Below are 11,743 nucleotides of genomic sequence, written 5' to 3' on the forward strand. Positions count from 1 at the left end.
AAATACCTATACCTTGCTGATTTTTTATAGGTAAAAATACTACTACAACAACAACAACAATAGGTTGAGGCCACGTCTCGTCATAGACAGTCCACATGTCTGGGAACGCCCACAAAATGTTAAACGGCTGGCGCGCGAGTGGGGTAAAACCGCCCATATATCTCATGGGCTGACTCACCAAAAGATGGTGCTGCGGCTCTAAACTACATGTTTGGGGGTTCTAGAGCAGAACACAAGACGTCTGCTCAGATGTGCGTTTACTGCGGTGGTTAAATCCCCGATCGTGTCTGCCTGGGCTGGGCTATCAGCTAAATTCTAACTTTGCTGAATGGATAGAACGGGGGAATTTACCCCACCATGACCCCGCCCCCAGGCTAACCCAGTGTCTATTGTGGGCGTTCCTAGAGCCTGTATGGGTGTTCCCAGACATGCGGACTGTCTCTATACTACTACTACTACTACTACTAATAATAATAATAATAATACAGAAAACAAACACTAACCCTGTTCAAATGATATAATTAAATATTCACTAAATTGAACCATCTGTTTTATTTTCCCCTGTATTTGATTGATACAGTATTCTTGAGGTTTGTTTTCCATATTATTGTGGTGAACATGCATGTTGGTAACCATCTAATGCACCTATTTTCATCAACAACATGTCATATCCATGCATTAGTCTATTTTTAGTGAATGCGGCATCACCCCAAGAGAGGGCTTATAATTGACATAGCCTACTCCTAACCTTAATTGTTTGTGTTATGATCATATAGTTTGAGAAATGATGGTGGAGATTGTAAATAATATAAATAAACAAATAAATAAATAAATACTGGGAATTGATATGAATCAACATAAAGATAGCAAAACGCAACAAACAAATGCAATACTTATTGTACTAACTATACTATGTACTGTCGTTGTAGGCCTACTAAAAAACAGCAGTGAAACAGCATTTCAAATCATGTCTTGAAATAAATTGTTTTGATCACTGTGGTGTTTCTCTGTATACAGGAATATGGCTGCAATGGATAGTAGCTAATAATAATAATGGTTACGTCGTTAAATTGAGTTGTGAAGACACTGGCTTGCCAAGAAATTCAAACTCATTGGTAACTTCTTCTCATTTAGTACAAATCGGCTATCAAATTGAAGAATAGAGTTCACAGCATCTTATACTGAAATACAACAGGATGTTGTGTTTATTTTTTCTTTCTTCCCCCTTTTTGAGGTTGAATCAGTGATGAGTTGAAAGCTGAAACACTGCCACAATCAACTCACGACAGTAGAACTTCAACTCTACCAGCCACTGGAGGGAGACATGCTTGCACCTTCACAAGCCTCTCAAGATGGCATCATGAATTCACCAGCCATTTTAATACTCAACCCAAGGCTCTATAGAGCCACATGTGACTCCTTTATGGTTAGTTGTGGGTCTTTTAGGTCCTACTTTAAATAAATAAATAAATAAATAAATAAATAAATAAATAAATAAATAAATAAATAAATAAATATTTAATAATTGTTTATTTTTATTTTGTTGTCAATGTGGCTCCTGAGGGCAAGGTTGTGAAACACAGCAGTGTTCAAAATAGAGATGACAAGAGTGAACACAGGACATGTCACCTGAGGAAATGACAGACAGCCAACATCAGCTCTTGGTGATTGTTAAAGCCAGTCTGTTGTACTTTGTTTTTCTATTGGACTTGAGCAGGTAGTGCAGGTTTGATCAATATTGGCTGACTTCCCCAGACTGCCTAATGGCCTGTTCCCCATCTCTCACTAACGCACTTATTAATACACATTAGAATACAACGCCTAATTGCAGCAATTCATTGATTTGACACTGCTTTGATTTTGTAAGTCACAGCAGGTAATAGTGCTTCTCAGAATGATTTAATGGAGCTATAGTTAGAAATCCATATCTGAAAGTTTTAGCGCTCTTGAACCTGTCAGCCTGATGACTTTTAAAAGGGCGTAGCTGGAAACATATTGTTCCTGCTTTATTTGATTAATGTCTGTCTGTCTACCTATCTATGGATATCTCATTTTGGGAGAGAAAAAAATCTATCTCTGTATACATACATCCAATCATTAGATCTGTGTGTATGCATTAGAGGTCTTCACGGGTCCAAAATGACAGACCCGGACCCTAATGGACCCGGGAAAGTTGTGCCCGGACCCAATTGGACCCGGGTATTATTAGAAAGATGAGACGCGGACCCGTACAGAGCCAATAAATGCCAGACCCGGAGTCACTTCTTTTGAATGGACCCGAGACCCAGCCGGGTCCGGGTCGGGTCGTTGGGTATTCGGGGGTCCGGGGATACCCGGAGACCTCTAGTAGGTTCAAGTGCAAATTTCTCTGATAAGTTTGTTTTAAATGAGTTATTTGATGATATCAAAAGGAGTGACACTGACAGCTGTGACAGCCACTCACCGGGTCCACTCGTGTCCAATTGGACCCGGCATTTCATTGTCAGAGACCTGAGACCCACGGCAAACAGGGTTGGCTCCTCAGGTATTCGGGCATACCCGAAGACCTCTAGTAGCATACTATGTATTTGCATCTTTGTGTAGTCTTTTTCCAGTGTTTTCCATGTATTTGTCTTGTGGTAAATACTTGTTTGTCTAGTGCGGTGACAGTCAGTCCCATTTTCACTATGGGCTGTAGGAAGATTAGCAGCCTCTGTGGTGTATCTAATCGGTATCCTAAGTATAAACTATTAAGTGAAGCTGTTTCAGACTGTGTAGAAGCACACACAAAAAAAAAAAAAAAACCTTGATTGCGATTCATATCTGCAGAGCATTACCTGTAAAGTGACAAGGGCGTACGACGACTACGCTCTGCACCAGGTGATTTGAGGGGACCTTCTCATTGCGCTCCAGGCAAATCCCCCTGATCTGCCTTTCTCATGGGAGGCGATAATGTGCCGTGATGAGAAGAGTGGTGATCAAGCTGCATCTCGTAATGACATCTTACCATCAGGACGACTCGGGATTTCAGCATTAACAGTGAAGTCGGTGTCCCATTGGGCAGGGAGGCTGAGCAGCAGGGCTTCCATCTCCCCCCCCCCCCCTCCTTCTCTCCCTCCCCTCCCTCTCTCTCCCCCCTCCTCCCCCCCCTCCCTCTCCATCTTTGCAAAGAGAGCCCCATTAGGCCTCTCCTCCATTTCGTCTCTCAGGGGCAGGAAGCAAATGGACACATTAATAACACTCTCCATGTCTGAGGGAGCTAATGGTGCCCCGAGAGCTGATTAAGGCAGGGAAGAAATGGGTGTGGAGGAGGAGCAGTGCTAGTTTCACTCTCTCCACTGTGCTGTGCTACAATGAACAAGCCGGCGTAGAACTTCGCTTGACGTTTAGGCTATGTGAAGCAAAGCCCGCTAATTGGCAAAATGCTTTGCCACGAGTTGGGAATGAGGTGTCATGTCTGACGAGGGCGCTCGGCTTTGGAGCTTTTCACTTGCTTCACTGCTTTGGAGAGAGAGCATGTTTGCCGAGTCTCTGTGTGTGTGTGTGTGTGCCAGTGTTGCCAGATACAGCCGATGGTTTCCAGCACAAAGAGTGTTCCAAAACCGCCAAAACGCACACAAAACCACGCAAGCAAATGCAGGTCTATGGAAATAAGCTACTCTGTAAACCCGCACAAGCCCACCCCCCCCCCCCCACATAATGCAATCCAAACCAGCCCATTGGGCAGGAAACCGCCCCATCTGGCAACACTGGTGTGTGCCCCGGTAACTTTCTTTGTGTGGAAGTTGAAGAGAGGGATGTGTATTCTACTGTATGTGTTGGCCTCTTTCCTTCTTGACTGGGTGGATCTCACTCAAATATGCCAGAGTCAATACCTACAGTGCCTGTTTGGCTAGTTTTTCAAAAGGCAGTCTCACAAAGAACACAACAACACTCACTTTAAAGCATGTGTGTGTTTAGTCACTTTTTTCAAGCTGGTCTGTCTTACATCATGTTGCGACATAAAGCACAGCACATTTGTTATGAAATATAAATAGCAATTGACACTGTACACAGGTGATGACAATGAGATAAATTAAAGCACACATTCATAATGCAGGTTTAAAATCGTCCCAATAAAAGTGCTTGGAAACAGAAATGCACTTTCCACTCCGACACGATCCCGAGGCATCACTGCGATCCACAGATGACATCGCAGGAATTGTTATTTCCCTTATCAAAGGGTGGAATGCGGTCTCAGTGTATCTCCCGAGTTCTCGTGGGTTTAGCCAAGTGGTGTCCTGGTCATGCCTGGCGGTGGACCCATCGCACATCCTTCACTGAGGCACAAACCTCAAAAAAGTCAGAAGAGCCTTGACGTCCAAAACCTGACGAGAAGCTCCTGCTCCGCTCTGACCTTCCAACTCCCTCCTGACGCAGCGAGGCCAGCCTTCACTGGGGGCCCGAGCTTCACTCACGGCCGCGGTGCCGTGTCTCATTGCTGGACGAGCTCCTCGTACGGCACCGTCAGGTGCGCCATGTACCAGAATATCCAGAAGAAGCAGCTGAAGAAGATGAGCAGAGGTCCCGACAGCACAAAGAAGTCCCAGAAACTGAACGGTGCAAAGATCCCCAGGAAGAAGAGGATGATGCCCACAATGTCACAAATCAAAGCCAGCACCAGGAACAGAGTGGTGAATGCTCGCGCCATGACGGTCGGTCCGATTGAGAGAAGGTCCGGGCGTAGTCTGGAGGTGCGGCGGGACTGAGACGAGAGCTCTCCAGAAAGTGCCTTTTCTACCCTCTCTGGATCACTTCTCTTAGCACTTCGCATCACGCCTCACATTTCTCTCATAGCAGAGGACATGTGGTAGGACAGGTATCCAACCACAACTCCTCTTCTTGACGACTCGTTAACAAAAGCTTCGCAGTCTAACCTCATTCCTTTGCTGACTTGTTTAACACCTTTCATGTTAATGTCATGAGATCAACATTTTGTCTGCGCTCTGCATGACAGAGATGATGGACATGGTATTTCCTCATCAGCTGCCACTTGAACCTTAGTTTAGACAACGATAGTAGTGTAGTTAATCAGCGTTCTTAATAAAAACTAAAGTAATTCAGGGCCCAGCGTGTGACATTTTATATCAGATTATTGAAGGCTTCCCCTCCACTTTAGAGCACCGCAGGAATGAGTCCGGAAGTATACCTCCTGGTTCGTCATGGAAAAAAAGAATGGGGTTTTAGAATGGGGGTTTCACTTGAATGTATCAAATAAGGTCTGTGGTTAACACAAGTTTATGGGAGCTCGGATTTGGGTTCAGCAGGATAATCTTCACAAACGTGAATAACGTTTATGACTTTTGGAACGTAAATGCGTTTCTTTTTTTAAACGCAATTTTTTTGAAAACGCTTCAAAAGGCGTAAAAGTGATTAACGTTTGTGAAGATGATCCCATAAACTTTTGTTAAGCACAGACCTTATTTGATGCATTTAAGTGACCTACATTCACTTTTTCCCTGACGACCCAAAATGGCGGCGACTTCTGGTTGAGCTGGAAAAAAATACGTCATCCCTGCGGTACTCTTATTCCCAGCGAGCGCAACGAAGCGAAGCGGCACCTGAAAACAGCCAGCCTTTTTATATGTCGTTTGGAAGCAGCCCTGGTGGTGAGTGTGTACATTGCGTTCATGCGTTCCCTGATCATCTGCCAAGTCATACTTCATGCCTGACTTTAATAATGACGCCTATTGTTTGGTGACTGGCATAAAGAGGAAATGAATGCAATGGAAACTTACAACTGAGGACCTTGTTTGACCAGTCAAGCTGCCACTGTTTGTCAATGTTATGGGGCTTTGACTTCACAATGTGCTGCCTTCGGTGACAGCAGCAGGAGGTAGCACTGATGAATTATCTTCATGTACTGTAACGCCCAGAGTTTGATTATAGAGGCTTATGGTTATCAGTCATGTTCAGCCAACCCAATCGCCAGAATAAAACGTTGACATTTGAAACATGTCGGCAAACCAGGGATGTGTAGATAGTGATACCAAATTTGAAACAAAACGTTGGGGCAAAATACATTTCTAAAATGTGGCATTTGGCCAGCAGCGCTGTAGATGTCCTTTCGATATTTAATCAGCATCTGGGACAGACAACACCACAACGGACGCGTTTCAGCATGAAGCCTTCATCAGCGTTTTCGTGCTGAAACGCGTCCGTTATGCTGTTGTCTGTCCCAGATGCTGATTAACCCATTGATACCTGATGCAGCATTTGCGTGTATATCCCTCATTTGTGGCCTCATTGTGACGCGGTTCGCGGTCTTAAAGGGATACACACACAAATGCTGCATCAGGTATCAATGGGTTAAATATTGAAAGGGACATCACAGTGCTGACCTGCTCCCTTATTTACTTAATGATTTATTTTGGCCTTGCAGCTAAGTTGAACGTTGGGATCGAGTGTGCTCGCTATTGGTGAGTTTGAGATGTGGCATTTTACATCTCAATCATACAGTCTCAACATAAATTTGATACAAAACGGCAGTTAATTTGGAAACCTTGTTGCCTTTCCAACGTCAGATATAAATAAATACATAAATAATAAAACAACTTTGCGTATGTTTAGGCAAGTCAAACTTGCTTATGGTTAGGACGGAGTAATGGTTTAGGTCGTTAGACAAAAACACAAACGTTAAATGTGACTCACGGTTGAAATGTAAACTCTGAACATGCTGTGATCATGACATGGGAATTGGAAACATGGCCCTTCCGGTGTGAAAGGCAAGTGTTTACGCCCTCCCCCAGCCACCGCACTATTTCAAATAGCAGACTCATGAAGTGTATGACGTTAATATTCACGGATTTAGAAATCGGCAACGTATTTTGGTTCAGAAATCTTCATATTCTACTTATCCGTGGAGTGCAGAAAAGTACATTCTATTCCGGCAACCAGGCGGGTTCAGCTGAGTATAGAAGGGTCACTGCCAACCCCTTTTCTATAACATTCTATTTGACAGAATCGATAGTTATTAACCTGTTCCCATCAGAGCCGTGTCATTTGCAAAAGGTGTGTCATTATTGTAACTCTATGAAAACCTATCCCAGGAGGCTTTGTTTTCCATCAAAAGTGCATGAGTCAAAGCATGAAATTCTGTGTAACTTAACCATAATGTGTAGAAGCAACCCCCCCAGGTCACATGACACCCTGGCTGCCGAGGCCTCCGGGCTGTTTGACCCATGCACACCACAAAGCCAAACCAGTCGGACCAGTGTTGTTGTTGCTTGGATCAAACAGCAGCACACAAGAAGACTTCATGCTACTTTGCCCCCGAGGCGGACACAACCTTACCTCTGCACTACCGGGACTCATTGCTACAAAATACAATTTGTAATCTACATTTGATCTGTGGAATATAGGCGACAAAGCATTTCATTCAGCATTGTTAATATGAGGAGTACCAGAACATTTCACCTCACACCCTTTTAACTTAACAGCCTTTCTCCTGAGTCATGGTTATGGTGTTATGGTGATGATGATAACCAAGATCTTCAGGTTTTTTTGGATGAGGCGTGCAGAAGGTCTTGACACTTGTGGCGTCGCAGGCCTAGGGATAGTCGTCTCCATAAAAAAAAAAAAAAAAAAAAAAAAGTTATTTGTGATTCTAAGCTGCAGGAAAACAAATATTATTCTTTGCAAATCCATACACAGGCTATTTAAAGATACTGTAGCCTATGCCTATTTCCTGAGGGCTATTTCAGCACAGGCAGCTTATCAACATCAGAGGAGACTTTCTAGTTTATAGGCTATTCAGCGGTGGAAGAAGTACTTAGATCTTTTACTTTTAAGTAAAAGTAGAAATACCACAGTAAAATACATTAAAAATGTAAAAGTACAAAAGTATTCAAATTTACCCATAGCAGAAAAGGTAAAAGTAGGCTATATACTCATTATACAGAATGGCCCATTTCAGAATAATATTATCATTGCAATCTGTAAACATCACAAGGTGGGGCTGATTTCCACTAGGCTACATACTGCAGGGTAGCTTACAGTAGGCTAATCTATAATAATACATCACCATTTCTGAGTTGATTATATTTTTTATTAATATTCTGAATCTGCAAAGTAACTTTAGCGTAAGTACTTCAGCTGTCAAATAATGCAGTGGAGTATAAGTAGGGAGTAGCATAGGCCTACAATATTTCCCTCTGAGATGTAGGCTATTAGCCTAGAAGTAGGCTATAAAGTAGGCTAGCATCAAATGGCAATAATCAAGTAGGCTATTCGAGTGCTAGTGCTTAGTTACTTTCCACCTCTGAGCTTACCCGCTGTGGGCAATCCAGGCCTCTTGCTGGTCTTGTCAGGCAGGATGTCTAGGCTGGCATCATAGCCCTGGTTCTGGTAGGCGGTGGCCTTCCCCCATGTCACCCTGCTGGCTTTGTGCGGGGCGGGGGGCAGACCCCCCTGGCTGCTGCTGTAGTCCTCGTCATCATCGCCCTCCACACATTTAGCCCGAAGAGGACCGTCAGTCCTCAGCTTCTGGCTCAGCCTCTCTGACAGCTTCCTGGCCAGCTGCACGAAGCTGCTGCTGTTCTTCAGGGAGCCGTGCATAATATTAAGGTCCTGGTCCTTGACCTGGATGTTGCCTATGTACCAAATGAGCCAGCACGCCAGGCTGCCGAAGATGGTGAGCGCCCCGCTGTAGATCAAGAAGTCGCCGTAAAACCTCCCGTCGATGCGCAGGTCGGCGAAGATGCCGACGAAGATGATGATCAGGCCAAAGACGTCCAGGACGATGGCTATGAAAAACACAAGCACGCAGCCGCCTAGGCACTTGACCACGTCCATGCTGGGAGCGTTACAACCGAGCGACCCGAGCTGCTTGTATAACGGGAGGATGCTGCATCCTTCTTTACCTGTCCTGAGCTCAGCTGCACCTGTGTGGGGACACGCCCCGCCTTCTGCACAGGGTAAATACAACGAGGCATTTCCCTGCGCTTATCCTGTGTGCAGCCGCAGCGTCCACTTTAAACACGCTGTGAGTCCTCGCTAGTTTGCATTGTGGTGCTAATAATCAAAGATAACACTGCCGACTTTACAAATAGCCTATGTGTAGTTCAAAATAGGCTTGTGACAGAGGCTGGCCAACATGTCACATTGCCCAGATGCAAATGATGCAGACTGGCGAAGGACTTTTTTAATTTGACAGTCAAATGACTATTCCCTTATTATATAACGTTACAGGCCTCTGCAAACCCATGACCCAACATGAACTTTACCATCAAAATAGGCATATAGCACAATATATGTGCAGAAAACAAAAATGTTGTAACTCAGAGTTCACTCTGTTCTTCTAACCCTTAAAGGCTACCTGTGAGGGTGTGTGATGTAGTTTGTTGCAACAGCATATTTAAATCCTATGAAAATGTTATGCGCTTTGTATTCGAGGCTCAAACGTTCCGTCTTGTGTAGGTCAGACTAGTCAAATTCTTGTCCTGGACATCTGAGGAGTGCAATGCACTCTGGGTAATATAACACCCTTGTCAAGCACATCCTTGACAGTGACTGATAGTGCTCAATGCATTGGATGCTGCAGCACTATAGTAAACTGGGCACTGACAATTATGAGCTCTTACAGCCTTTATTATTCATGAATCCACATATAATAATGTACCACAAAGCATGAGGAAATCCCCCGACACCCTTTCCTTCATAAATAATCATCAGGACAGTTTTCCAGTCTCCTTGTCGCCAAACTGGAAATATGTGCGAGTAATTGCCTTTTATGTAGCACATTGTTGTCCTTGTGCGCTCACATTCTTTTGACAATGCTTAATGGTTATTTAGTTCTACAATGTATCTTGTCATGCACATTGTTGCCAGTCTTATTGAATCAAACAAATAACATTATCATCACCACGCAGGGTCTTTAAACAGTCATCTTGCTGAAAAGGTTCTATCCAGTGTGCTTTTGGGGGAAAGTTCCTCATTTCGGAATGGCGTGCTTCATCAGACTTCCCCTCCCAAAGTGCTGTGACAAAATGGCAACGCCCATGGTGGTCACAGATTGAACATGGGAGGCCTGTAGTAACTGAGGGGCCTCTTCATGGTGGGCTGCTTCCTGTTCTCCTTGGTGATGGGGATCAGGACCACGCCCACCACAAACACCATCAGGCCGATGGACAGCAGGGCCGGACCCAGGATGTTGGTGACCTTCCTGCAGTGGCCGGCGAAGTACAGGCCGCTGATGATGATGCCGCAGGCCAGGAAGCTGCCCCCGGTGGACATGAGATGGATGGGGAACCAGTAGATCTCGCAGTTGGTGCGCGGAGTCTCGGTGGTCCAGACGGACTCGCTCCGCGACAGGCTGAACACGGTGCTCTCCGTTCGGCTCGGCGGGGTCAGCTGGTCCCTGGACTGGGAGAGCGTGCACTCCCCCAAGGGGATGTTCTCCGGGCTGCCCGGCATGGCCTCCTCTGCCGCCTCTCAGCCTTGGTCACTCCTCTGTCGGAGAGAGGTGCAATACGAATTATGCTGTGAGGGAGTAGCTCAGCCTCTCTGAAGTCTCGAGTCTCTGGGTGGAAACTGACGTAGGCGAGTTATGACTGATGGCTAATGAAGTTATTTCGTGATTTGAACATTAGCATATTACACAGTGAGAGTAATATTGTCTTCACATCACAATAAACCATGGTAAGAAACTCAATTACTATATATTGATCCCAATAAAACAAAATAACTTGCAAAATGACTGTTAAAATGTTCCATGTCCATAGTTTCTCAACACTATGGACTGATAAGTCCATCTATTGTCTATCTATTATATTGCTATGGCTGCGTATGTTTTCCTAAATCACCCTAGCTCTAACAAAAATGCAAATTTTCCACTGATTTGCTGTAGGCAAAGCCTGATATAACTCAAACCAGGACCAAAATGGAAAGTAAATAACCACTTACCTTTCAAATCTGGAGCACGTCACTTTGGATGTATTTCTGAGGAATGGACAATAAGTTCAAATCTCTTTCCCATCAGAAAACATCCAGAAATCTGAAGGAAAAGCTGACAGAAACTCCCGCAGGCTGTCCGGCCAGTGAAACCAGTGCAATGCAGTGCTGCAGATATACCACCCTCCTCTGCTTTCTCCACCTCCTCAAGACTGTCCTTTGACCATCATCCCTAACCATCATCTGCCATCGCCAGCACTCAGTCCTGATGGTGCATCCAGGGCGAGGAGCTTGCCTTCCGGTCCCCAGAGGATATCCATATAGAAGCTCCAGTGCAGTGAAGTCAGACCTCAAACCACTCAAGCAGGCGTCTCTCTTTGGTCTGTAGCAGGCTACAGTGCTTTCAAAAAACTCCTGTGGACGGCTCGGACGTTGTCTTTTGTTGGAAACGCCTGAGAGTTTCCATGACTGTGAAAAATAACGGTCTCAAATGGCAGAAATATTTTCCACACAAAGAATAGCTGGGCAGGGCAGCGGCTAGGACATGGCTCTCTGTTGTATGGGTAGATTGATGGAGCAAGCAATCACCCGCACAGACTTTCCAATACAGCCTGATATGTTGGGATCGTATCGACCACAAAGTACCCTCGAGCAATTATCCGCAAGTTGTAGTTTTGTTCTGTGAACATGAGATCAATGACATCTATGTGGCATCATCAAGCATCAGAAAGTGGCCGTCAAGCATATAGAATTTTGTTTTCCTGGACAAACTGAGAATCTTTTCCACCTTGCAACCCCGCCCTCCTGCAGTTTCCAGCCTCAGACTCAAGAGAGG

General features: G+C 44.8%; 2 protein-coding genes across 2 annotated transcripts; both read right to left on the reverse strand.

The window, feature by feature from the left end:
• Nucleotides 1–6,312: 6,312 nt before the first annotated feature.
• Nucleotides 6,313–8,849, reverse strand: tmem238l (transmembrane protein 238 like). Its single transcript, XM_083649233.1, has 2 exons — nucleotides 8,289–8,849; nucleotides 6,313–7,581 (listed from the first exon to the last, which is right to left on the reverse strand). The coding sequence occupies exons 1-2, from the start codon at nucleotides 8,809–8,811 to the stop codon at nucleotides 7,568–7,570; spliced, it is 537 nt and encodes a 178-aa protein (XP_083505359.1). The 5' UTR covers nucleotides 8,812–8,849; the 3' UTR covers nucleotides 6,313–7,567.
• Nucleotides 8,850–10,023: 1,174 nt separating this feature from the next.
• On the reverse strand, nucleotides 10,024–11,148 carry pirt (phosphoinositide interacting regulator of transient receptor potential channels; the record flags this gene model as incomplete). Its single annotated transcript, XM_083648849.1, has 2 exons — nucleotides 10,921–11,148; nucleotides 10,024–10,467 (listed from the first exon to the last, which is right to left on the reverse strand). Exon 2 carries the CDS (start codon nucleotides 10,429–10,431, stop codon nucleotides 10,024–10,026), a length of 408 nt encoding a protein of 135 aa, XP_083504975.1. The 5' UTR covers nucleotides 10,432–10,467; nucleotides 10,921–11,148.
• Nucleotides 11,149–11,743: the final 595 nt, after the last annotated feature.

This window comes from Poromitra crassiceps (genome assembly GCF_964638095.1).
Source record: "Poromitra crassiceps genome assembly, chromosome: 13".
Lineage (NCBI taxonomy): Eukaryota > Metazoa > Chordata > Actinopteri > Beryciformes > Melamphaidae > Poromitra > Poromitra crassiceps.